Raw genomic sequence first — 27,821 nt, forward strand, 5'->3', positions numbered from 1 at the left:
TTGGACTTGAAGAGTGGAGCTCTGTTGACACGGCTACAGGTTCCAGATGTTTTGATAAGTCACAGTAAAGAACAACTTACAAGTATCAAACTATTCTCGTCAGTTTATTTGTCTATCGGGCTCCCGCCAACATATTTACGATACGCATGCGTCACCTTAGTGCATCTATTCTGGTGGTCACATGACCAGTGACATGGTACTTCAGACCAGTGGATCATCTCCCCCTCAGCAAAGCATCTTTGCTTGCACTTTTTAAAATCTAGAATTATTTATTTATTTCATACACTTTAGCTTTAATTAAAAATGAAGCTTGGGCACCGGGATAAACGATTTAAGTCCTAAATAAAGGCTTTTGATTGTTGATTGAAAGTGTCAGTGGCATAACGATCAGTCGTTATGGACTTTGGGCAGGTAACCCCCCACACACACACACGTTTAATATATTGACCAATTTATTTAAAAAAAGAGGCATCAATGCAACAGGATCTTTCAATCCGATCCACGTCATCATCATAAAAAAACACACACAAAAAAACATGCAATAACAGAATTTACAACAGACAGGAAATGTAAAAGAAGTCGACCGTGAACCGTCAGACGCCTCACGGGGCGGCCGTCAAATCAAGCGTCCAGCAGACGGTGACGTCAGCGTTGAGGCACAGCAAGGGATTCAACTTATAATTCACATTCAGAAGAAACATTAAAATGTAGCATTACAGTACAAAGAAGAGAAGTGACCATCCACTGAAAGCTGTTCTCCTCATTCAGGCTGCAAAGGAACTTCTTGTGCAGATCTCTGCGTCTCAACGCCTTACAGGTGGATGTTACTCCATTGAACTCCTCCTCTGGGCGCCATGGCAGCACGGGTCAACCCACCACCTAAGGTCACCCATTGGGTGTGACTGCCCTCTTTCCTCATCCAACCAGCAGCTTTAACACCAGCTAATTGATCCTTAGTGGGAGAATTCAATCTGGTACGGTTCCCGCATCTTAATTTAATTTATTCTTCTAGATGGGGGTAAAGATCCCCTTTTCTTTATTTATTTAAAAAAAGACAGTTTGACAAGAACTTACAGTAACACACATTATTATTATTAATACCGATTGTTCTTGCGAGTGTGTCGTTCAAAAGTAGAAGCACGTCTAGCAGCAGTCGCCCGGAAAAAAACTCCTCGAGCCTTCAGCTTCTCGTTGGGCACATTTTCAGTTTGGATTTCAACATAAATGAGTTTTGCTGTAAAATAAATAAAAAAACACATCAGAAGTTGGTTTAACAACGTGACCCCTCTTATGATAAAGTGTCCAACGGTTCTGTTTCCTTCTCTCCACGAGCTGCATCTGGGGGAGCAGGTAGGCACAAGTGACCTTAATGAGTGTAACCATCAGGTTTCGGTCAGTGACGTCGCATCGAGGGCTGTGATGGCGGCATAAAGATACGCGTGTGCGTGGGAATGCTCCATAAATAAAGTGTAACACCGGAAAATGAACATAAAGTACACAAATCAAGTGAAACGAGTCAGTAAACATATCACAGAAGGAGTTTTAGGACACTTGACAAACGCACCAGGATCCAGATCTTTAATGACATGCAGGGTAATAAATGAGGTATTGTCGCTTGCAGCACCCTGGTGTCGCTCAGCGAAGCACTTAAGGAAGTATATCCGTCTCTTCTGGATCGTCAGGCCGTCGGCTGCAGACGACGACACCGTCTCACTAAATAACTACCCTCTGGAGGTAGAGAGAGGGCCTCGAAGACCCGTGTAAATACTGCCACCGACAGTTGAAACAACACCAAAGCGCCCTTTAGGTGCGTCGTGACAACAATCAGGTGTTCTGCGTTTACCGTCCATAAGGTTTGGGGTTGAGCTCAAACAAGACGACCACACACACACGAGGGAGGTTAGGGACACGGACGCCGTGTTGCGAACACAGCCGGTCGGCCCTGTCGTTTCAGCTCGGCCCGCGGCGGTCTGGGGAGAAGACGACTCCTCGCGTCAGGAGGTCAGGAGGTCAGGAGGCTGCGGAGAGAAACACGCGGGTGACAAACTCGACCCTCGAAAGTCAGTTGAGTCGACTTGGAAACGGTTCACGAGTATCAGGCCATGTCAGTGCACTTGTTGTTACGATGGTTTGAACAGCATTCAAAGGGGATAGCTTGGATCCTTTGAAGTGTCTCTTGTCCAGGGAGTATTATGTGTATTGCCTAAAGTGGCTGGCCGTTTCATGTCGTTCGTCGTATATTTAAAGTGTGGCGTCGTGCAGGAGGCTCACCTTGTGCGTCGGGTTGGGGGGCCGACTTGTAGATGAGTCTGGTGTGGTAGAGTTCAAAGCAGGGCGCGGGGCAGAGGCTCGGCTCCCCTGAACACGTCTTGCAGTAATACGGCGTCCGCCTCCTCGCCGCCCCGCCCCTCTGCTCACAGGGCTTGGCTTCAGAGAGCTCCGCCTCTTTGCCCTCACATGAGTTCACCTCCTTCGCCTCCTCCGACTCTTCTTCCGTTTTCCTCCCTGGCTCCTCCTCCTCCTCCTCCTCCTCCCCAGTGTTTGTTTTCCTTTTCTTCTTCTTCATCTCCTCCTGCTCCTCTTCCTCCACTTTCTTCCTCTTGTGTTGCGAGCAGACCTTGCAGTCAGAGTCGGTCTCCCTCATGGCCAGGAAATGGCGCCCGGTCAGGCGCGCCGGCACGCCGGTACGCGGCTGAGTTTCTCCCTGAGGTTTCGCCGGCGCCGCTGGAGATGTGGACGCCTCCGCAGACGGCTGGTCGGGCTGCGAGGAGCCATCTCGCAGAGCTGGTGCAATTATTGAAACAGCTTGTGGTGAACAACCAATAACTGAATGAACCCCCCAACAAAACATAAAAATAGTAAAATTTAGCACCGTTAGTCTTGACCAGCTTCATCTTTAACACTTTTTAAATTATCAAAATGTAAAATATCATCCATGTCATTTAAAAACATTTTGACTGAGAATTTTAAAAAGCACAAACCACTAAGATTAAAGTTTTTTTTGTTGCTTTGGAGACGCTTCTTGATTGAAATCTGATATGACTCATCGGAAAAGTATAAAAACATACACAGACTCGTCGTGACCCGTTCGGTTTGACCTATGACACACAAGAAGATGTTTGAGAGCTTCGCCCAGCAGGCTGGAGACTCGGCGGCATCACAGTGTGTACAGCCGATATACAATGTGAGGAAAACGATCTCCCAAGATCAATTTAAAATCGTGCTTGTTGTGTGTGTGTAACCGGGTATTTGGATGCATTTTACAGTCAGGAAACTGCACCATTTAAAAACCAGGGCGCCTAAACCCGGCCTGAGCTCAACTACCCAACGGGTCCGACTGGTGTTTGTTTGTTTGTTTCTCTCGTTACCTGTTAAGTTATCGCAGGGTGCGGGCAGCTGGCACATGCTCTCCTTGTCCACGGTGAAGGGCCGACACAGAACCGACTTGTTCTTCATTTGACGTCGACGGGGCGTTGGCACGGCGTCGGTCTGAGTGCTGGCCTGGAAACAGACATCAAACATAAAGTACCGGTAAGTTGTATATATGAATATGCTGCTTTGGATCAAGATGTTTTATTCCGGAACAGTTCTTAAATCCTATTATGATATTTAGAAACTCATTTGTGAGAACTGTTCTTGTCAATAGCTTTAACATTTGAGGGAAGACCTCGAGTTATACGTTATGCTAAGACACACACACACACACACACACACAGAACGTACATGGTCTAGGTTCTTCCCATCAACGTTGGAGGTCGGCAGTGCTCCTACAAAAGAGGAATACAGATGTAACAGCTGTGCATTGAACCCCACAGGGAGTAAAGCATATCATAAATGTAGAACATCCGTTTGCTGATATAACGGACCGGTAAGAGCGGCGTCTGCCGACACGCTGGGCTGACTGGCAGAGCCGTTGGCCAGCGACACGACATCGGCGATGACGGGATTCATCTTGGACGAGTGCTGAGGCTGCGCCGGAGCTGGATGGAGGAGAGACGCCCAGGTCAGAGCAGCGTTGGTCATTTACTGTGCGAGAGGACTGCCTTTCATCCTCCTCCTCCGGTCTCTTCCCACTGGGTGAACTCCGTCACCAGGCACAACGCTGTCTGTGCACGTAAACACAACTTCCCCCTGTACCAACCGCACTGCAAATGACTTACACTGATGGAATCACGCAGGCATTGGCTGAATATAAATACAGAAAGGTGGACAGTGTTGTTGCTAACATGCCGTTTCATTGTCAGACGATAGAGGTCCAGGTCATTCCTCCTGCAGCGTACGCTGCCTGCACTCAATAACAACTCAGCATGCCAGCGCCTCGTAATGGAGCGACGCTGCTGGGTTCAAGTGGCCACGAGTCGGTCTGAAGAGGGCGACGTTGAGTTCTTGAGTGACTTCAACAGGCTTTAAATCAGAATCTGATGGCGGTCGGTCGTTTCTTTTGGTTGCCGACAATCACGTTGATCAAACCACACGAACAGTTCCAGAGACACAGAAGAGCAGAGTTTGTAAAATACTTCAATCTTTTTTAAAAAATGGACCCGATGTGCCTCACTTTTTTTAAAAGAGAGCTCTGATGTCCTTGGATGACAACGATGTCTGAGTCGTAAACTGCTGTGAAATTAGATATTGATCTTTTCAACTTTCAACCTTCACTCCTGATCGTAACTGGCACGTAAACAAAGTAAATTCATATTTGCCGCTGTGGTCGCGAATTAAACAAAACGCGCGATAATTACAGACTCAAGTTGCAGTTACGTCGTCAGTTTACGCCGCGACACATTTGTCTGAAATTGTCAGAACTCCCGTTTGCGTGTTTTAATTAAGGCCAAACGAAACATGTTTTGTGAGGTCACATGGGTTCCCTTCCGCCCTGCTCTGCTTCCCCTACGGCGTAACGGCGATGCGGGAACGCAATTTACCAAACGGTGTTTGCGGGGCCGTTCCGGCACCGTTGCTGCTGGCGGGGGGTTGGCTCGTCTCAAAATGCAGGAAGCAGTACTGCAGCAAGCAGGGCAGGTGGCAGAAATTACGGACTGAACCCAAACACTGCAGCTTCTCAGCCATGTAGCCCTGTTTCCGACAACCATCACACCGACCCATCTGGAAGAGAGAGGAGGAGGAGAAGATGGAGGAAGTTATAAACACCAACACATCATCTTGTTGAACACACAGTGCGGCACCAACGGCTAACCGCGTGCCGTGTGATGGGACAGCCGTCTCCTTACCCCGTAGAAGAGCACCGTGTACTGGGACATGCAGTGGGGTCGACAGAACTCCTCCATCTTGCCTCCGTAGTGGCTGTGCAGCATCTTCTGGCTGACGCCGGTGCAGTAGGTGCAGGGACGCCAAGAATGATCCTTGTTACGAGACGTCAGCTCGTGTTTATAAAGCTGCTTACAGCCTGGAACAGAGCACGGACATGTCTATTATTCATCTAAAGAAGTACGGGAGGTCAAAGTGACCGTTAGCTCCGTTTGGCTCACAGCGAGCGGAACGACGAGCCGGGTCCAGACTCATGCTGACAAATGGATTTACAGGACTTTAAACGAAATTTCTAAATATTTATATAAATGTTTATTCTTTTAATCATGCTGTGAAAACGAGCATATGAATATAACATATAGAACAATATATCCAAAACTTTTGGGATTACATATTTTTTCGCTGACTTTTCCAGGCCTGGAAATAACCATTTTAAAATTCCATTCCCTTTCCAGGTTTTCCATGACCGTACGAACCCTGTACGAGTCACACACGCACGGATGTGCACAGACTGTGTGTTTTAGTGTGAATGAGGTGTGTTTTACGTCGTTATACTTATCCAATCCCACAATGCAGCAGTGATCTGTTGATCCGTTTAGTGCAGCTTCCTAGCGTGTGTTGTTGTGTAACTTTGGCGTTTTAAAAAGGGTTAGTTAGTCACCCCAAAACACTAACTAACTAACTCACTGATCGAGGCAGCGGTAGACCAGCAGCAAGGCACATTTTATTTTTTTGTCAATGGAGTGTTGTATCTTTGAAGAGAGCATAGATGGAGATAGTAGCTTCAGTTCTCCGTGTGTGTAAATATTATAGAAACAATGTACATTTAAACTGATATTGACTTTCTTGTTATCTGTGGTATCTTTGCTTTGCTCTCATGCTACTATTCTTCCGTTTCTCCAAACTGGGGGCTTGTCGACCGCCATTTACTCTAGATACACTGTCGTGGAGAAGTCCCACTTCAAAATATCCAAACTATCCCTTTATGGCAGTAATTCTTTCAAAGATGTGACGGGGACAACAATGCAGAGGAGAAGCTAAAGGAGAAGGAACACGTCGACTCACTTTCACTGCAGAAGATCAGGTCCTGTTGGTTGTAGCTGATGGTGTCAAAGAGCACTTTCTCCTGTTTACAGAACTCGCACATGATCAGGATATTCTTCTGGGTTTTGTACTGCTCACAGCACGCCTTGCTGCAGAACATGGAGATCTGACCCTGAAAGAAAACAGGAGCATTGAAATCATGATCCTGATACGTTGCATTCGCCGTGCATTAGAGTTATAGGGTCAAGTACCAGTATGTAGGAGTCGGCACGAGAGCCGTGTTCCTTACTTGGAGACTGAAGAGCAGCGGCGTCACTTTGAACTGCTTGCTGCACTGATGGCAGGTCAGCTTGGTGACGTCGGTGAGCTCGTCGCCCTCCGCTGGTTTCAGGGTCTTACCAGCAGGTGGTCTGGCTTTCCCGGGGACAGAGGGGGAGGAGATGGCTGGGTAGGGAGGCGCCAGTGGGGGCGCTGAGGTATGACTGTGATGGGGGGCCTGGTAGGGGGCTGAAGATGGGTGGTCCTGAGGGACGGGAGGGACTGAGCTCGCTGGTTTGGCGGCGTCCCTGAGGATGGAGGCTCCATTGATGAGGTCCGACTGAGAGGCGATCCCGGACTTCTGTGAGAGAAATAACAGCAGTGTTCAAAACGACAGGACGACGAGGCTTAAGCTGACAGATGAGCACTCGGCAATCACTTGGTTGGCGTGCTATCGGTGCCGTTACCCTGTATGTGCAAACGCAGTCGTAGGAGCAGAAGTTACGAATGGTGCCGTCCACCATGGCCAGATGGTACTGAGGAACAGCCGACACCTTGCACAGGCAGCAGGGGAACGCAGTACCTACGGACCAGACCACCAGTGTCATAAATAACAATGAAGCATGCTTTTGCAAAAATACAAAGTACGGCAAGAGGAACACTTCAACTCGAGGGGAAATTGTTGCGCAACAGTTGAGAGGCGGCTGTGGTCACTAAGTGATTACAAGTTCTAAACTTGGCACGTGTGTGTTGGTGTGTGTTGGTGTGTGTGCGTCGCCTTACCATCGAGGACGTGTTTCGGTGGTCGACTGCGTTCCACACAAGAAGATGAACAGTACAGCTGGACTTTGCCCCGTTGGTCTCGTTCCATGAAGGTGAAAGCCACGATCGCCATTTTGTGACAGTTGGCACACTCGGAGGTCTTTCTGCAATCCTGTGCAAAATCACATGTGGCTATTCAAGGAACCACTGGCTAAAATGTTCCCGTCATCCTTATTTTAAAAAAGAAACCATCCTAGATGACATTTAAATATATATATATTTTCCACATACCCGTTTGTAGGTGTTGATGCAGGTGGGACCACAGAAGTTGAGCTGGGACCTGTCGATGGTGAGCGTCTGACAGGCGCCGGAGCTGTTGCTGCAGTAGAGTCCGCAGCCTTCGCAGCAGTTCATCGCCAGGTGCCGCATCTTGCGCCACGTTACGAAGCACGCGTCACTGCAGAGTTTGTGCAGACGACCTTGATGGGTGACCTCGTGCTCAATCTGCTGTGAGGAGAAGACAGGAGAATGAGACCGGAGAATGAAGACGTAGAGAAACCAGGGCGATTCCCGCTGACGTGGCTCATCGGGCATCTGGACCAACAGTCATGTCTCTTACCCGATTAGAGACTCTGCAGACGCTGCAAATGGGTCTGTCAGGTGGCTGCTCCGCTGGTTTCTCAGGCGGCTTCTCTGCTTTATTCTCCACCGTTTTATCGGGGATCTTGTCGGACGGTTTCTTCTTCTGTCTGAAGACGGAGAGACAGAACTGGCCACAGAAGTTGATGAAGGTGCTGTTGTCTCCTGGAATGGTGATCATGTCCCTGGGCTGAAGGATCTCCCTGTAGAGAGTTAAGGCGGTAGCCAGGAGGGTTAAGGGATGGAACAGACACAAGTGGCAAGAGGGGGCGAAAAGTTAAGTATCGAGTTAAAAATTTATGTTTTTTCCCCCCATTATGCGTTCAAGCTTAAATGCATCGAGGCAACAGGGACCCCAAGTTTACTACAAAGCTTAAGAAGTCATGCGGAAAACTTTATGAATATAGAGAAACTTAGAATTACTACGGCAACCGAGAATCACCTAAAATAAACTTAGCTTTGCTTTAAAAGCAGAAAAACACAACACGGTGGGCAGAGGGTTTTTAATGTGCTACAATGAATACGACTCACACAAGCTAAACGAAAGCTGGACTTAAGTTTATTAGGATTATCAATAAAACAATTGAGGGTTATAAGTGTGATTGAAATGTATTTATATGGAAGATGTATGCGTGTGTATATATATATATATTTTTGTTTTAATATTTATTTTCTTTGTTATTTTTCTTTATTTTATATACATTTTCTGATATATTTGATAATAATTTAGGATAGGAATATATAAGCATGTTTTGCTTCTACCTATACCTTTTCAGTCTTTCTGTTTTGTATATTATATAGAAAAATATTGTATTGTATTTGATTGACTGAATAAAATACACAACAACAAGTTCACACTATTGTCAAGTGAAAAAAAAAAAAAGATGCACCTGTTGCACTGGAAACATGCTTTGTTCTTGCCGGCTGTGGGCAGGTGGCCGGTCAGACAGACCGTGGAGCAGAAGAGCTGCGTCGAGCCTTTTCTCTGGAACGCCGTTTGGCCTTTCAGCAGAACCTACGGCCATTTACACAACCACGAAAAACATTACAACCCTCCATTAAAAGCTGTATTAATATATGCCAATCGTGTGATGAACAGATCTGATTCAATGGAACATTGAATGGTGTTACGCTTAAACCTTTGACATTAATAACAGTTGTTCCTTCATAACATGTCTATGTCGAGGTACCGGTACCTTCGAGCAGCCACTGCAGCGAACGCTCCCAGGAACGGAGGGCGGAGGTGGGCGTGGGGGTGCTGTGACCAGGGCTGGTAGTGGAAGAGGGGCCGGTGGTCTGAGACTCATGGCTTGGAGGACGGCGCCTCGACCTGGGATACAAATGGCCGTCTGAGTGGGAGCTTGGGCTGCTGCTGGAACTTGATTGGATGAGAGGGGACAAGTTGGTAAAGAAGAATAAATTATATTTCTTGAATACTTTTAATAATAAACACACATGTGTATGTACAAACAAGGGCTCTATTGTGCAATACCACTGCCCCCAAACTGGAATATCTTAAATGAATGCAGTATTTAGTAACACTTAAGGTACACTTAAAGCTTGGAGTTGTCAAAATGTCTAATATTAAAAAGATCTACTGGTTACCAATCAGGCCGGGGTGACTTGCCCACTTCCACAAGCATTTAGCAAACAGCTAATGCTAACAAAGGTTGCATTGAGCTACATTATTTATGATGCGTTCAAGCTCCATCTAGTGAAACATGATATTGGGAAAGGGTAAACCATCACGTTATCCTGATGCGTTTGAATGTCATCTTGTAAAAAAATGTTTTTGGCAAGAAATTTGAATAACTGCATTTGTTTGACAGAGATATTTTCACAGCAATATGAAATCGATATTACCGAGGGAATCATGACTATTTCAGCTAAGCTAAACAAACTTGACACACTTAACAATGCAGGGGAACCGAAACGTGTGTCAAGTCATCCTGATTTCAGAGCTTTCCTGCAGATTCACATTAAAGTTGATCAAGTTGTAGGACTCTGTTCTTGTCTGGAGTTGCCCAGGGTGAGAGGCGCCGGGCGGGAGAGGGGATACTCATGAGCCCCCGGCTGAGCGCTGCTGTGTTGGAGTTTGCGCCTCCCTGCGGGTTGCGGGGAGTAAGGCTCTGACTGTTGTTTGTGCTCATGCACCAAACCGCAGTTCAGAGTATCCGGCCTTCTTGGAGTCGGAGGGAGGGGTCAACATGTCCCCTCTAGAGGGACTTGGGGAGCACCAATATCCCTGGCAGAGGCCGCTGAGGTTGTTAAAAAGCTCCTTGGTGACAAGGCGGCGGGGGTGGATGAGAAGACCCAGGACACGCTGGAGGGATTACGTCTCCCAGCTGGCCTGTGAACGCCTCGGGATGGATGGAAGTTGTCGGATATTTGTCCTGCTAACCGATCCAACTTCACAGGAGGATTTTAGTGCCAGAATAGAAGATAATGTAGATGTGTGAGTTTTGGCCTGATATTTTTATTTTTACAATATAAAAATATTCCAAAAGCTAAAACATGAGTGTGACCAACAGAAGTTGAAAGCAGAGAGTATTTATTCATAGTCGTCACTGGACGGGTTCTTTAACTAACCCAATAGCTCACGCCGGCAGGAGCCAAACTGCCCACAGCGTTTCCCGTTTCTGCCGATCTGAAGCCACAGACTTGGACCAACAAACCCACGTTAGTTTCCTGCTGTTGTCTCTTTATTATCATCTTGCACCGGGCACAAGATGAACGCTACCAAAGCAATGAAAATCAACCTAGCTCACCGGTAGGGGACGTAAAGGTGTTCCCTCCACCTACGGAGTAGACGGAGCTGATCCGCAGCTCCTCCTGAAATGAGCACACATCTGGTTGGGCTTAATTGGTTAATTGGGCCTTTCCAGGCAGAACTGCTGTAGGTCATATAGTAAAATGATTGATTTGAAGACAACAAGAATAGCTTCGATATTGCTATGAAAACATTCTACAATCAGCACACAGTCTGAGCCGTCAGCGGCTCCAATTCAAATATGTCATTCAATCTACACCTGGGGATGGACATATACAGAAGATGCATGTTCATAACTTTCCCCGCCCACACCCACCTCCTGATTCTCCAGCTCCTCTTTGATCTGTCTGATGGAGCTCTGAGGCAGTAACGCGTTGTCGTAGCCCTCGTCGATGGGCTCGTCTTTAATATTGATTGGAGCCGACAACGGGGGATTACTGTCCTCCATCGGCGCCGCCTCTGACCTCTGAGATGACGAGAGAGTATTCAGAATTACCAACCGGCGGTTCAAAGATTTAAGAATTGCAGTTGCATGACAATCTTCCCAGAGCCCGACCTCTCCCTCCTGGCTGTCCTCAGTGTCCTCCACCTGGGTCAGGATGCTTCCACCTGGCAGAAAGGTAGAAGAGGAAACCGTAACTAGAATACATGATATAGAATATAATGGAGAGGAACTAAACAAACAAGGCGAAATCCCACTAAATAGGATTATTATGCAGATGCAGAACAGTGAGTCAGAGCTCTCTCTTTCTCTCTCGCTGTCTCTCTCTCACTCACTCTCTCTCTCTGTCTCTCCATTTACACTGCCCCTTCACAATTGTCAACACTGACTTAGAGGCCAAGATATCACGACTTATGTGCTGCATTCCATTTGAGCTGTGGAGGCGGACCGAGTACACACACACACACACACACAAGTTGGGACGACCCACACTAAGCCAGACTTTAAAAATCCAAGATGGCTGCTCTGTGCCTCAACAGTAAAAAGCTGTGGCAATGTGCTGTTTATTAGCACTTCCATCCCATCAAATATTATCCAACTCCTACCAGAAACACGTTGCTACGAACTTAATGAAAAACATGGTCCGAGTGAGTGATCAATCTTGTCCTTTACGACTGTCTAAATGCTCATGTGCATGCAGCTCTCTTTACCTTGGCTGTTCTCAGGTGTGTGGTCCTTGGAGGAGTGGGAGGTGTTAGCAGAGTCTGTGCTCCCTCCCCTCTCTTGCTTCTTCTCCTCCTCCTCCTCTATGGGCTGAAGGGCAGAGGGTTTGCCTGGAGTGGCGCTGTTGCCTCGATTGGCACGATCCACGTCTTCTGGTAATTTATGGTGCATGTCTTCGTTTGTTTTCTTTGCATGAATGCAATTCTTTGCATATTCAACGTCTTTCCTTTTGTCCTCAAGATAATCATCATCATCTTCTTGTTCTTCTTCCTCCTCCTCCTCTTGCTCCTCCTCCTCCTCTCTGGGCTGAAGGGCAGAGGGTTTGTCTGGAGTTGCGTTGTTTCCAACTCTTGCTTGGACCGCTTTTTTTGGTATTTCATCACCATCGAGCACCGGGGCCAGTCGATTGTCAAACTCACAGTCTTCCTTTATTGCCTCAACATCATCATCATCATCATCTTCTTGTTCAACCTTCTCCTCCTTCTCCGGCCCAAACACAGGAAGGCTATCTAGTGTGTCATCACATGCGGCCCCTCCACTCCCTCCTCTTTCATTAGTTCCCACGGTAACCGAGGAGGGTGGGACAGTGGAAGGGGAGGAACTGTGAGGAATGGAGGACTCTCCCATCGGCTTGTCCGTCTTTTCTACTTTACTACCGCCGTTGGGTTCCTCCTCTTTCACCGGTTGGTGTTCCCCTGCTCCTGAGGTTTTGTCTGCTCCCGTTGTCTCGTCCTGACCTCCGCTCCGGGAAGAGCTGGCAGAGCCTCTGGACGCGTCGGCAAAGTCCCCAAGCCCCATCACTTTGTCAAACACTCTGGACAGGCGCTCCTTTTGCTGGAAGGGAAGAAGAAGATGTGAGGGTTAGAGCTTCTATTCATCACTGTCAAACAAAATAACTGCTTAATACCTCAAAGTGTCAAAGTAACACAATATGAATTATTGAGAAACTGTTACCTCAACTTTAAATATTATAGATGCAGCTATATCTTCAAATGTTTAGAAAACAAGTCACACAGTTCTTTACTCGGCCCCATTTGAGGAATAAAGACACCGTATCACCTGTTTCCATTTTTTGAAACTGTTTTAAATGTAAACTAAAAACCTATCTATTCAGACAAACACTTATTTACCATGATCTATTTACTCAATGTTGTATTTTATTATTTCAGGTGAAATATAGACAGGGTTCATACACATGTTGACCAATAGATTTACATGACTTTAAACCAAATTTCCATGACCAAACATTATGTGAATTCTTGGTGTATACATGAGTATACCTTAAACATACATATGTATATACTATATACATATGTATTCTTTTAATCAAACTGTGTAAATGCAAATTTCCATGACTTTTCCAGAACTTTTGGGACAACTTTTTTTAAGGGCTTTTCCAGGCCTGGAAATAATAATTTTTAAATTCCATGACTTTTCCAGGTTTTCCATGACAGTACGAACCCTGTATAGAATAAACTTCATATATTGATTCAGTGTTTCGACACCGATTTAAAATGATCTCAGTTCAGATCCAGTTCTCTATATTTATACCCATAGACACCGACCCCTGATCCCATAGAAGCGAGTCCCAGATACCAATGTGTACACCATCATCATCCGTTCCTCTTAATTAGAAATCTATAAGTTCACCGTGCCATTCCTGTTTTATATCATAGCCCAACTCTGCATTTATTTATTTTTTCTTAAAGAACCATACGATTTCTGTGTGACGGTCTTTAACTCTTCGTCTTGGACCCAACTTGAGCGGGACACAGGCAGGGACATGTGTACATCCCAACTGGGTTTTTCAGTTCCAATGTGTGTTTGTATTAAGCACTGGGCGATTGAAAGATAAGCACACCGTGGATGTAACCACATACATTATTGCTCTTTTCCATCTTCACCTTAATGGATTACAGTGCAGGATCCACTGCTGACACGAGTTGCCCAACAATACACTCCACACACAGCCTCCAAGAGCAACGTAATTTTCCACATTCAAACCATCACCATCACATAAGTAATAACACAGAAGTGACAGTGCTATACACACACATCACCTTAATCTAGTGTCAGTAGGCAGTGTGTTGTAATGTTGACCTGGAAAGGAAGAACGCATGTTCCCCGTCCTACTGTTACGAGTGTGAGAGGAGTATCTCTCCTTGAAGGGAACTGGTGACACAAACTCTAACGTGTGTTATCAATATCTTGCCATGATTATGGATTATAATGACACATAAATCTGTAAATTACATTACATTTAGCTGGCGCTTCTATACAAAGTGACTTGCAATCATGATACATCCATATACCGAAGACAGGGGTTGAGTGTCTTGCTCAAGGACACCTCGACTAGGGTAGGGATTGAACCACCAAATCACTGACCCACAGTCGCCACGTATCCGGGATGGAGAAGGCATCCCACCAAACCCCATGTGTGAGTCAGTGGTGTCCTGGCATACCAAGTAATCAAGCAAGACCTCTTAGGATTTGCTTTTAAGTTCACATCACATGCAACTCAGTGACTCGCATGCCAACATTCAATTCGATGACACAGCCACGTATTGCTCTCAACCTGCAACAGCTGCGGGCTGGATTAGTAGATATGCTCTCGGGGTTTATCTATCCTATGGAATATGTGTCCACAGTAACACACGTCAGGATTATAGAGGCTTCTTGTCGCCCATCAGTGCTTAACAGCCTTGGTCGTTACGTTGGGCTAGCGAGCTACCGTTAGCTCCGTTAGCTGGCCCAGTGACTAGATATGTATGTCAGTTGAGCATATTTAGTGTAGCGCCCGGCTTGCTTTAATTATAATATGTTCTAATTCTTACCTTTAACCGTTTAAGTCTAAATTCTTCCGACTCCGCCATGTTTTTATTACGCTCGAGACGCTTTGCTCCCAAACTCCCTTCTCCGGTTGTGAATCAAGTAACGTCTCGCAATTTGCGTTAACGTCATCAACAACCAGGATGCTGCCGTGAGGAGACGGTGTGGAAGGGCCGTGGAAGCAACTGTCACACAAGTTACACCTTCTAATTTTTTAAATATATAACTTACTTTGGAAACGTGAGAAACACGAGACATATAAATTAGCCTTTAGCGTCATCTAGCGGTGAGGTTGGGAGTTGAAACAAACGGTGCATTTCTGCCCGAGAGCGCTGTAAGAAGAACCTACGGTGGCCTTCGAGTTTAGGTTGAAACTGACAACTTTGGCGTCACACTAACAACATTTGTCCTTCATTGGCGATTTATATTAAAGAAAGGCCGCTTGTCCCACTTTCGTTTTGTATTTTTGCATTTGTTTACGCTCCGTTGCGCTAAATTAGTAGGATCTCCCATTTGTCAACATTGGGGTTGTCAAACTACTCACAACATCAGCCACCACTCAATAACCTTTATTTTTGGCTTCCAACCGATGCATTTATGAAGACGATGCAGACCCTTCAGTGTAAAAACCTCAACGGCTCGTTTAGAGCCTTACATCTATAGTTTGTCCTGTGTGGGGTGCTGTAGAAACATGGCGGTGCAACATGGCGGGCTCCGTGGAAGAGGACCAGTCTCTCTCGTGGAATAAGGACTTAATCTAAACTAGTGAAAGCATAACGGTTCAGAGATTAACGTTATGCACTAATTAAAACAGAATACGCCATATATGGAATGTCTGTCAATATATCCACTTCGTCCTTTACATATAAAGACAACGAAGAAGGTGGGGAAGACATAGTGTTACCGTATTTTTGGGTGGCTCTTCTCCGTCTTTTGCTTCCGACATGGGAGGAAGTTGTGATGGTGTGTTGCTCCTGGTAAATTGATAATGATCTTGTTACAAGCGTGGTCTCCTTTTAGAAAATGCCTGGTGACTTTTACTCTTCCAGTCCTCGCATGTAGACCACCACATTACTAACACCGCTTTTTCAAATGTCGTCTCCAGAAAAATACGCCCTGCTATATCAGCGTCATTACGGTAATTTCTGTTTTGAATATCCGCGGAAGTGGCAATGAACAACCGCCAGGGGGCTTGTTGTGTCATGGCTGCACTGTGCTTTATGAGCAACAATCACATGATCCATATGATTTCCCATCTGACAAACCGGTCTCAATCAACCAATACATAATTTACATCACAGACATAAGCAGCAAAAACATAACCCTAAGTGTACAGAATGGCAAAATTGGTAATTTGTGATATTAGGCTATACAAAATATACCGAATTGAATTAGATACAATGCCTTATATATATATATTTAGTTTCCTCTGTATATTTAGTATTAGTATTTACTATATTGTTATTGTGTTTTATTTTGATCTTGTATTACTTCTCTAATGTGCACCCGCTCCTGTGATAATGAAATGTCCCCACTGAAGGACTAATAAAGGATTATCTAATCTAATCTAGATGTTACCCGATTATTCAGATACTTTTAATGGGTTACATGTGTCAATCCTATTTGAATTGGAAGTGATTAGAAAATACCTGCAGTTAAATCCATTCATATTTTTATTAGACCACTACTGCTGCACTTCGTCCTACATTTCCCACTATTCTACATTATTAATCTATTTAACGGGGAGAGCCATCCCTCGTCCTGCACGGCTCCACTCCAGCAGGGGGCGAGCTCAACACGCGCGCGGCCGTACCGTAAGTATGAGGCTATGTGCGCACGCTGCAGCAGACTGCGGGCATTAGAAGAGTGAGTTTGGTGGGAGCGAAATACCAAAACACTCTACGCGTGCCCGGCTACTGATTGTAAACACCTGGCACCAATAATAATCTAATGTACACACAGTTGGTCGCATGTGGCACTGAACGCATTCCCTTTATAGACGACCCGGAGCAGCCGGTCTGCAGACGGAAGCCCACTCTACATGCGCGCATTTCTATGTGCGCCATCCCGACGCTCTCCTCCGGGGTCAAAGGGCCATCGAAACGTTTATCAGGAAACGGCAGAGCGGGATTAGCATTTGTTGTTGTTGTTCTCGTCGCTCCCTTTCATCTCCCTGTGCGACAGTCTGGTCGGCTGACCCGCGGACTGTTCTCATAGGCGTGCATCGAGAAGTCTCTCCACCGGCGAATGAATGGCGATGGCGGCGGCGAGAGCGGCGGCGGCGGCGGGGGGCCCGTCGTCTTTGTCCCGGTTTAGAGGAGCGCTGGTCGCGGCGGTGCTGGGAGATTGCGTCGGCGGAGAGTTTGAAGGCGCGGAGGAGGTGCCCATGGAGAGCGTGCTGCAGCACCTCAGCAACCTGGACGACGAGACCAAAGGGAACGGTCAGTGAAAGGACGGGATGTCATGCCGGAACATGACATCACGTTCCCGCACGACAGGGGGGTACTGAGAGATGCGTTGCACGTCAAACGTTAGGTCCTAAAATCACGCCTGTCATTACGCAAGACACCTGATGTTAATGTGGGGTTCATGGTATTGCATAGAGGACTTACCACCACTTAAACATCCTGTCGTCATTATTCTACCACACCTTCCATCAAAGTAATAGGAACATGTTGTACCCAGAAGGATCTCCACAGGTGTCCGCTTTTTAAAACTCAGGAAACTCACGTTTCCCTTTAACATCAGTTGAAAAATGGCATACACTCTTTACTTGACAAGCCACCAACGAATGTATTGATGTCTCCAATTTACAGACAGTGCGTAAACTCTAGTGATGCAAGCTGTTGTGTTTCTATGCCTGTGTGTGTGTGCGTGTGTGTGTGCGTTAGGTATCCTTGAGTACAGTGACGACACCGCGATGGCCCGCTGTGTAGTCCAGTCTCTACTCACCCGTGCCGGCTTCGATGAGCAGGATATGGCTCGCAGGTATTTGTGTGACGCCCACGCTGTCGACACCCACACCTTCTCTGTTCTGAAGGCTTGTGAGAGGAGTGTGGAGCGGTAGCACTTACACGCCAACTGAATCTGGTGTGTCTCACCCCTCTAGGTTCGCTAAGGAGTACAGTATGTCCCCGGGTCGTGGCTACGGCTCTGGAGTGATCCAGGTGTTGAAGAAGCTGTCCTCCCCTCATCTCAGTGACGTGTACCAGCCGGCCAAGGACCAGTTTAATGGTCGAGGTTCGTTTGGCAATGGGGGAGCCATGAGGGCGGCTCCCTTCGCGCTGGCTTTCCCCGATCCGGCTGATGTGAAAAGGGTGAGCAGTGGGCATCCATGGGGAGGGGGGGGGGGTAATTCTGCGTGAGAAACATTCAGCCGATTAAGTTAAATTCTCATTTCTCATGAATAGTAAACAATACATCTAACAAATGAGCCTAGAAGTTGCCCGTATGCCATGTCAAGTCCCACATCACCAGGACCCTGACTTGTCGGATGCAGACTTTGTGTTTTCTGATGTCTTTCCTTCGTCCTCTCCAGTGCGCCCGTCAGGGTGCCATGCTGACCCACTCCTGCTCTCTGGGTTATAACGGGGCAGTGCTGCAGGCGCTGGCCGTTCACCTCTCGCTGCAGGGGGCCATAGACAAGCCCCAGCAGTTCATGAGCAGGCTCATCACGGAGATGGAGGTAGTGGAGGGCAATGAGGAGACGCGCAACGATGCCAGAATGTGAGTACCGTCCGGCTCTAAGAGGGCCGAGATGTCACCGGATGTTCATTTGGCATATTTTATCTACTCGTGTATATTTTTCTTTAACACTGCATTTTCATCCAGCCTGAAAGAAGCCGAGAAGCCGTTCTGCGAGCGCCTCCACAGAGTTAGAGACCTGATGGACCGGAGCAAGGTCAGCATCGAGGAGGTCATTTCTGAGCTGGGTCAGTATATGTTCATCTTGGACTTTTTAACTTTTCATTAATGTTTTTTAATACCTATCCATCCTTTGCTGTCCCTCCAGTCCTCTATTTTTATTATAACTCTCTAGGACAGGGGTGTCAAATTCATTTTCACCATGGGCCACATCAGCATCATGGCCACCCTCAAAGGGTTGTAATTGAAACGTATAAAACGTATAAACTACTCCCGAGCATATTGTGAAATAACTCTTTGCATTTGATTATTGTTTATTTGAGTGTATAAATATTGTACATAAGACCATTTCGCTCATAGAAATCCATTTAATTTGAAACCTTCAAAATAAAAGCACAGGATATTTCTCTTAAATTTCTTTATGAAATGGTGATCGTGTGTCTTTTCAAGCTGTCAGGGGCCACATAAAATGACGCGGCAGGCCGGATTTGGCCCGCAGGCCTTATGTTTGACACCTGTGCTCTAGGACATTAATCTGACAATGATTTGAACAATTTATCCTCCGTCTTTAAAAGATGAGAAATGTCACCCGTATGTTCCCTGTAGCCCAAGTTGACTTATTCACATTTCGTGTTTTGTCCATTCAAAATAGTTATTTAATCAACTCGTTGATTAACCAACTGTTCATAACCACAGGATGGAGCTCCATTTCTTCATTGGGGATCTTGAAAACTCCCATTTTGTAGTTTTCGACGTCTCGCTGCTCTTATTAAGTTAAAGATTTAAATTGTGGACTGAGTTATTGGATTGTTCCAACATGTGTGATGGAACTGTTTTCTGTGTTGCAGCCTCAATGAACCCAGATATGTTTATTGAACATGTTTGCCCTATGGACAGCTCACGCTCTTATCTAAATCCCCCAAGCTTCTCGTAACTCTGTCCCCGTCCGTCCTCCCAGGTAACGGCATTGCGGCGCTCCACTCGGTCCCCACAGCCATCTTCTGCGTCCTCCACTGCCTGCAGCCCAGAGAATGCCTCCCGGCAAACTACGGCGGCCTGGAGAGGACGATGGCGTACAGCCTGGCCCTGGGAGGGGACACCGACACCATCGCCTGCATGGCGGGGGCCATCGCCGGGGCCCACTACGGCATCGAGGCCGTCCCTCAGTCGTGGATTCGGTGCTGCGAGGGGGCGGAGGATGCAGACGTGAACGCGGGCCGCATCCACATGCTGTACCGCCGGTCGCTCCAGGGGGGCGGCGGCAGTGGGACGGGGGAGCGGCGCTGCGAAGAAGCAGCTGAAAGCCGATCCAGCGCTTCTAACGGCTTTGAGAGGAAAGCCCGAGCTGAATGAATCTTCAGCCGGATATAGAGGGGGGAAAAGGCCTCTTGAACACACTTAATACCTTTTATTGTTTTTTGGACTTTGGTGGTTAAATGGGAACTGGTTATTACGGGAGACTATCTCAACATTGCAACATTATTTTAGTAATCGAAACGGCTCTATAATTATTATCAATATTTTTAATGAACTAAATAAAACTGCTAAAATTATCAGGTAACAGGATAGTGAAGCTAACAAACAAGAAACAGCAGATTGACTGAGTGAAAACTGTCAGACAGAAATGTGTTCTGAATACACACACACACACACACACACGCTCACACTCTCTCCCCCCCCTTGCCCGCTCTGTGTTGAACAATCCTTTGTCATGTGAAAGTTGCACTTTGAATTGGCCATGTCTTGTTTCATGTTTTTGGTGGATAACAACTATTTAATAAACTTTTTTTTTTGTATTCACGTAACCTGTACAAGTTTCTTTTTTATTTAAGACTCCAGAAATCTAATCTGTCAGGAATGCAAGCTCCATCAAGTTGTCTCATGACTGATCCTGTAGCTCAGCACAACTGCAGACATACAGACTCTAAATACAACACAAATGTGAGGTTGATGGGAATATCAATAGTTTTGCAGGTGTAGTCGACCCGATGATGAAAAGTAAATGGTCCAAAAGAGACGAGCCCGCACGCTGGTATCTGTGTGTTGGAGAACAGAACAATCTTCCTCCAGGTTTTAAATCTTGTGCAGTTCCTCCAGGTCTGCCCCGAATCCAATATGTCTGACCATTCAAGAAAACAAAATAAAGTGGAACATTGTTATACAACCCCGTTTCCGTTTTGTTGCAACATGTATTTCAAGTACATGTATCTACAGTGGGTACGGAAAGTATTCAGACCCCTTTAAATCTTTCACTGTTTCATTGCAGGTATTTGCTAAAATCAAAAAAAGTTAATTTGATTTCTCAATGTTCACTCAGTACCCCATCTTGACAGAAAACAGATGTGGACATTTTTGCAAATTTATTAAAAAAGAAAAACTGAAATATCACATGGACATAAGTATTCAGACCCTTTGCTGTGACTGACGCTCATATTTAACTCACATGCTGTCCATTTCTTCTGCTCCTCCTTGAGAGGGGTGTGCTCCTTCATTGGAGTCCAGCTGTGTTTAGATAAACTGATTGGACTTGAGGAAAGGCACACACCTGTCTATATAAGACCTCACAGTGCATGTCAGAGTAAATGAGAACTTTTTTGATTTTCACAAATGGCTGCAATGAAACAAAGAGTGAAACATGTAAAGGGGTCTGAATACTTTCCGAACCCACTGCATCTTTTATTTGGAACCTGGTTTTCTGTACGACAGTCAGCAGTAACGTTGCAGTTTTTATTCATATATATTTTTCACATGTGATTAAGATCATCTGCAAATACCGGTGGTGTTAAAAGCGCATCGTATTACTGAGAAACAGGAGGCAACGCTCGGTTCATATTAAATGTAAAATGCAATGTTTCCCTTTTTCTGCCCGAATCACAAGTTCTTCTCTGCGGGCGCGACCTCCAAGAACAGCTGCAGGAACACTGTCAACTTGGTCAACAGCCCCCCGCAGAGCTTGTAATGGATGAAGGGTACATAAACTATAGCTCCGCTTAAGATAAATAAAGTCACATAGAGGTATTCAATCTGAGGATCGTCAATGATGGGTGCCAGCACGAGGAATACTGCAACAATGATGACCAGTATGGGGAGTATGATGGGAACCTGTGGAGACGGGAAGGGACAGAAACAAGGTGATTCTCCAGTGTTGGAAAAAAAAGAGACTTTTTTTCTTCTTCTTACGATGAGAGTGGATGTTAACACTCACCCTGTACGGCCTGGGGAGCTCCGGCTTCTTGATCTTGAGATAGATAAGTCCGGACAGGGTGATGCCGTAGAAAAACCAGGCGGTGAAACTGACGACAGCATCGAAGAGGAGGAGTGTCAGGCCAATACAAACAGTTTTGCAGAAGATTCGTCGACTTGCACAACATCTCACTCACCTGAAAAAGTTGACGATGCTCTGGAAGTCTCCGGGGATCAGCACCAGCAGGGAGACGACGGTGGTGAAGATGAGGGCCGGAGATGGAGTCAGCCTGTGGATGTGAGCCATGGCCAGAATATCTGGCTACAAAGCGAACAGGGGTCTGGGTGAAACGCGGGGTCAGCGGTCCCGTGCTGGACGCTCTACTCACAAGAAGGGCCTCTCACCATGTGTCCTTCCCTGGCGGCGACGAAGCACACGCGGCCGCCGCTGAAGAACGTTCCATTCAGGGACCCGAAAGCCGACAACGCCGCGGCCACGGACATGATCCAGCCCCAGCTCCCCAGCACCTTATTCCTGTGGGAAGGAAGGGCGACATCCTCACAAGAAGCTGCAACCGCACCCGCTCCAATTTTTCAAGTGTATCACAGGGCTTGGATACATTAGTCAGGTTTTCTTTTTCTCTCAGTTCACAAAGGTTATTAATTTATAAATGTTCTCATATTAACTGACATTTAACTGTGTTCCCGTGAAGTGTATAATTAACTATTCTAGTAAATGCATGGTAAGCTCGATGACAGGGTGGACATTCAAGTCTCAGGGAGCACTGCTGCACATGTGGAAGAAGCGGTGTGAAGATTTTTGAAGATTCAGAAGAAGCTGTGTGAACTCTGACACGACTGTCTGGCACCGTCAAACTATGAGCCTCTCAGAGTCCGTGACATCAGGCGTTATCTTTGATCAGGACTTGTCCTTCAACTCCCACGTGAAGCTAAATCTCAAGGACTGCTTTTTTTCATCTATGTACATCTTGTCTCAAAAAGTTGCAGAAAAATTGGTTCACGGGTTTGTTACTTTTAGACTGGATTACTGCAACTCCTTATTATCAGGCTGCTCTAATAAGTCTCTTAGGTCCCTCCAGTTGATCCAGAATGCTGCAGCTCGTGTTCTCACTAAAACTAAGAAAAGAGATCACATCACTCCTGCATTAGCTGCTCTGCACTGGCTCCCTGTAAAATCGAGAATCACTTTTAAAATTCTTCTCTTAAGCTACAAAGCCTCGATTGGTGATGCACCATCATATCCAGGGGTGCACATAACTGGTACGCAGGTACGCATGCATGAAAATAATCAACGATGCGTAATGCCACTTGTGTTACTTCGCGCCTTTGCGTACTTGACCGATCTGATATTGCCCCCCCCCCCCTTTCTCTACTTATGGATGCATTTTCATCTCTCTGTTGCACATTACTAACTCTGCTTTCTCTCCGGAGTCCTTGTGACTTCACGTCTCATAGGGTCCGTTGGACCTGGCTGGGTCTGATGCCATGGCCCTGCTGATGCCCCACCCACTCCTCCTCTCTACCTCCATCTGCCTGATGGATCATGGAGGTCTGGATCGTGGTCCATGCCTACTACCAACTTTTCATACACTCTGTCATACTCATTGAATGTGTTGTTACTCTGTAATGATTCCTTCTGGTCACATGACATCTATTGCTTCTGTCCATCCTGAGAGGGATCCTCCTCTGTTGCTCTCCTGAAGTTTTCACACCTTTTTTTTTATTTCTTGGGAGTTGTTCCTGATTCGGAGTGAGGTCCTGGGACAGGGATGTCGGATGTGAACAGATTGTAAAGCCCCCTGAGGCAAATTTGTAATTTGTGATATTGGGCTATACCAAATAAACTGAATTGAATCAGGTGCTGTCTTACCCCCAGGTTACTGCGACTGCGCTGGAGGACATGAGCTCTCTCGGCGTCAACACCGTCAGGTAGCTCACATTCACCAGCAGATATAAGCCAGTCACCAGAGAAATGGCAATCACAACAGCCCGAGGAAGATTCACCTGGAGGAAAACCAGAGTTGTTATGTTCCGGTTAATGTGTTTGAGCTCACACAACGGAAACTACTGACACAGGAAAAATGCATCGACTTTCAGGTTGAACACATTTATTGACATTGGTACTATTTGAATGCTTTCTACGCAAATATATTTTCAATGTTTGGCCCCAAACATTTCCCAAATAAAGCAACAGTATAAGAAACGTCACAAATAAAGAAAAAAAGCACAAACGTTGCAGCTCGTCTCCTCCCAATGTCTTGGCTGAAGCTGGCGAATAAGTGTCATAATTCTCAATAACTTAAAAAGGATTAAGAGCAGGCACGTGCACAGATAGACCCCTAGTGGTGCTCAAGCACCAGTCCTTTTGCCCTGGATGAGAAAAGTTCCCTTTCTGCTGGAGCCCCTTTTTTTTCATTCATCAGCATTTAAGAATAAAAATGACTCTCTCTGTCATCAAGTCCCCCCAAATGTGTTTTGATATACGACGGGGCATTTATTTGAGTTCTTGTGAGAATTTCGCCCCGACATGCTTGTACCACATTGTTTTATGTGATATGTTTCTCTTTGTTACCTTCGCATTGAAAATGCGGAAGGTTATGTTTTGATCGCCGTGTATTTATTAATTTATTAATTTGTATGCGTGTTACTAGCAGAACTCAAAAAGTATTAAACCGAATCGCATGAAATTTGGTGGGATGATTGGTTATTATCCGGGGATCGATCGGGTCAAAGGTCAAGGTCATGAAAAGGTCAACATCTTCTTTTTACCATGTCAATTTTCATCCAATTGGCATGCAACTAATGCCAAAATGTTCATAATTCAATGCCCAATCTTGTGATATGCAAAGATATGCGCTCTACCGAGTGCCCGTTCTAGTTTTGTCTGTTCCAGTTTGACAAAGATCAATCTTGTTTGAGCATTCCAGAGGGTGAAATAAGTAAACGCAAGAAAAAAACAACACTTGTAATAACTAAGCCAGAGTGAGATCATTCCGGGAAATATCAGACTGAGGCTTTATAACTTTTTTTACAGAGGTTTGATATTTCACGGCATGACCGAGCGGTTAAGGTTAGTAAGTTGTTTATTATATGGCATTTTTCGCTCCTATCATTTTGTAAATAAAAACTAATTGTAATTGTTAATAGAAAACATTTCATTTTGTTTAGCTCTCATGTCTTCTCACGACACAATGTGTTTTAATTACTTGCTAACTTCAAGTTACAGCGATCAATATAAAAATCATTTTGCCGATAGGTGCCTTTTTTTTTGGTTTGAGCACCTGCCCCCCAAAATGTCTGTGCACGTGCCTGATTAAGAGGATATTTATTTTTGAGATGTTTGTAATAAAATGTCTTCTTGGAAAAGAAAAGAAAATGGAACAGACCGTGACCATCTACACTCATTGTTTAAATTAAATCATCCATTTAAACTTCAAATCACAAAATATACAGACCAGATCTACAGAAATGGTGATTAACAACCATCTGTGTGATGTGCAAACATCCACCTGCTATTAACACTGGCAGGCACACACCTTTGTCATTATTTTAGGGCATAATTGCCACCCTGAGTGTCCTTGTGTCACGTAGTGACGCCTGTGACCGATGGGACACATCTGCCCTGCGTAATCTTGTATCGTCCGCTGGGTCACTGGAGGCGGTTATTTTGAAAATATATGCAGTGTAACTAACACTCTTTATTCCCAAATATTTGATCTTATTTTGTTTAGTTTTTCGCAGGTTGCACTTTATTGTTATTATCTTGAAAATGTATTCAGTGCAAAACAGGTTGATTGCAGCGACAATACGCGAAATGTGAAGTGTGTTGAATGGTAACATATGTCATTAGCAGTGAAAAACCTGTAGATGTGACACAACACACAAGCTATTGCTTTTCTGAAAAGATCTAGTAAAAGATAAGGGCAAAATTAGTTTTAAAGTGTAATGATAACAGACCACTTTGCATTACTTATAACTCCTGTTTAAAATGTTCATTAAGCAACGTTATTTAACTCATAGAAATGTAAGGTATTCTATATACAGTTTGTTCATTGTTATCTGACTGAATGAAAGACATACTTGGTTATATTATATTATATGTGGTTACATTGTTATTTAAAAAATAAAAGTAATTGTGACAGTAAAAATAAATTGTTTTATAACAGTGTATTTTGATGAAACTTTTGTGGTTAAAAAAATGTCTAAAGAACGATTGGCCCCCGGGCATCTTTACTTTATCACATTTGGCCCACGTTGCAAAAAGATTGGACACCCCTGCCTTATCTGGATATGATCACTGTTATATAGAGTGATAAAGGAAAGATTTACGATCTTAATTACATCTACAGTTCATGCATAATTATATATTTTCTTTCTATTTGCCAACAGCATACATGTCTTCTTAAACAGATGAGTATTAGTGAACAGTAAACTCTTACTTCTGGGTGCTTCAGCTCCTCGGTTACAAAATTCAAAGTGTTCCACCCATCGTAGGACCACAAGCCCTGATAGAAAGCAATGCCAATGGAGCTGATATCAGCATTTGTTCCCTCAAAGGAGTTATCAAAGTTCTTAGTGTGTCCCTGGAAAAGCATCACGGCCCCTCCCAAAATGATCACAACCAGTGCCAGCAGTTTGACGACCATGGAAACCACCTGGATGGCGGTGGCCAAGCGGACACTGAGACAGTTGACTAAGGCCACCACCAAGATAGCCGTCGCGGCCGCGCACTTCACCGCGGCTTGTGGAGGGGTGCATCCGCTGTAAAAGGGAGCCACGACGTATTCAGCCAAACTCAGGGCAATTCCTGTGGCACTGGCAGGCCTCATGACAATAATGAAGCTGAAGACAAACATAAAGGCCACCACTCTCCCTGCTGTCCGCAGTATATAGATGTATTCTGCTCCAGACTCCGGTATGACTGTGCCCAGTTCGGCATAGCAGAGACCCGCAAGCATGGCTATCAATCCACAGCAAGTCCATATTATAAAGCTGGCCCCGGAGCTGCCGATGGCAGACAACACAAACTGGGGCGATGTGAAAATCCCGGATCCTATCATGGTTCCAGCAATGAAGGACACCGCTCCTATGATCCCCACTTCCCTCTTCAGGTTGAGTTTCTGTGTGTCACTTTCCATCGTTTGAGAGCTGCTGAGTCTTGACCGGCATTCAGAGTGAACACTAGATACAAAGAGATATGCCTGGAGCAACTGCTGTTGGGTAATGTTGAAGTTATACAGGAAGTAAATTAACCCTTTAATAGCCACTAGACCAAGGACTTTGCTCAGAACTTCATGCTATCTTCTTGTTTTCCCTTTTTACAGCAAAGTTTCCTTGATATTTATGAGTTAGTTTCCAAATCCGTGTCATTTGACATAAGTTTATCTAAAAAATAAAATCGTTAAAAAAAATCTTGTTCCGAGGTTATTGCTCTGGCAGTGTAAGACATATGCTGAGATTCTTCTGCTTGTCTTTCAATTATTAACAAGGCATGCATCAAATACAGAACATATGTTCTCCCTGATTTTAACAGTCCTGTTATTTGTAATGTCAATTGTGGTCTGTCAACAAAGATTTTCAAATGTTCAGTTAATACTTGAACAGTCAAAGACAAAAAACAGATAATGCGCAAAAAAGGATGTTCAATTAGTTTGAAGCTGTGTGTTTTTAGAGAGTAAACATTTGAATGCCACGTTTGGCCAATTATGACGGCCCTACTCAACTGACCAGACATGTTCCCCAATTGAGTGTATATATTCATATTTAACTTAACTCTCTCGTGTCACTCTGACCCACCAGAGTGATGGGAGAGGGTTAAGTTTGGGAAACATGAAAAGTCATTGTGTATCAGTGATTCCCTCTCTTGGTCACAAAAGAGTGAATCATCTCTTTACTCATCTCTGAACTGGTCTTGTTAAACCTTAGTGCTGCGTTCGACACTATTGACCATCAGTCGATTGGCATTTCAGGCATCGCACTAAGTTGGATTAAATCCTATTTATCAGATCGATCTCAGTTTGT

At 45.3% G+C, this 27,821-nt stretch overlaps 3 protein-coding genes across 7 annotated transcripts; 1 reads left to right on the plus strand and 2 right to left on the minus strand.

Moving 5' to 3' along the window:
- Nucleotides 1-439: 439 nt before the first annotated feature.
- Nucleotides 440-16,286, minus strand: LOC130201014 (zinc finger MYM-type protein 4-like). Of its 5 annotated transcripts, XM_056425627.1 has the most exons (20): nt 15,637-16,285; nt 11,891-12,737; nt 11,295-11,347; nt 11,055-11,204; nt 10,737-10,800; nt 9,165-9,346; nt 8,859-8,983; nt 7,949-8,171; nt 7,621-7,836; nt 7,351-7,501; nt 7,035-7,150; nt 6,599-6,928; nt 6,331-6,481; nt 5,229-5,404; nt 4,923-5,103; nt 3,867-3,980; nt 3,724-3,767; nt 3,369-3,501; nt 2,272-2,784; nt 440-2,018 (listed from the first exon to the last, which is right to left on the minus strand). In XM_056425627.1, exons 1-20 carry the CDS (start codon nt 15,676-15,678, stop codon nt 2,011-2,013), a joined length of 3,819 nt encoding a protein of 1,272 aa, XP_056281602.1. In that variant the 5' UTR covers nt 15,679-16,285; the 3' UTR covers nt 440-2,010. The 5 variants fall into 5 exon arrangements, with proteins under 5 accessions (XP_056281602.1, XP_056281600.1, XP_056281601.1 ...); XM_056425625.1 differs by having other exon boundaries at nt 7,621-7,833; nt 11,055-11,347; nt 15,637-16,286; XM_056425626.1 differs by having other exon boundaries at nt 9,165-9,298; nt 11,055-11,347.
- Nucleotides 16,287-16,800: 514 nt separating this feature from the next.
- adprs (ADP-ribosylserine hydrolase) lies at nt 16,801-20,401 on the plus strand. Its single transcript, XM_056425630.1, has 6 exons — nt 16,801-17,173; nt 17,624-17,720; nt 17,842-18,049; nt 18,271-18,458; nt 18,564-18,664; nt 19,555-20,401. The coding sequence occupies exons 1-6, from the start codon at nt 16,984-16,986 to the stop codon at nt 19,947-19,949; spliced, it is 1,179 nt and encodes a 392-aa protein (XP_056281605.1). The 5' UTR covers nt 16,801-16,983; the 3' UTR covers nt 19,950-20,401.
- Nucleotides 20,402-21,309: 908 nt separating this feature from the next.
- zmp:0000001267 (b(0,+)-type amino acid transporter 1) lies at nt 21,310-26,938 on the minus strand. Its single transcript, XM_056425629.1, has 6 exons — nt 26,240-26,938; nt 23,671-23,804; nt 22,185-22,314; nt 21,977-22,101; nt 21,802-21,889; nt 21,310-21,698 (listed from the first exon to the last, which is right to left on the minus strand). The coding sequence occupies exons 1-6, from the start codon at nt 26,936-26,938 to the stop codon at nt 21,468-21,470; spliced, it is 1,407 nt and encodes a 468-aa protein (XP_056281604.1). The 3' UTR covers nt 21,310-21,467.
- Nucleotides 26,939-27,821: the final 883 nt, after the last annotated feature.

Source organism: Pseudoliparis swirei, chromosome 11 (genome assembly GCF_029220125.1).
Source record: "Pseudoliparis swirei isolate HS2019 ecotype Mariana Trench chromosome 11, NWPU_hadal_v1, whole genome shotgun sequence".
Classification (NCBI taxonomy): domain Eukaryota; kingdom Metazoa; phylum Chordata; class Actinopteri; order Perciformes; family Liparidae; genus Pseudoliparis; species Pseudoliparis swirei.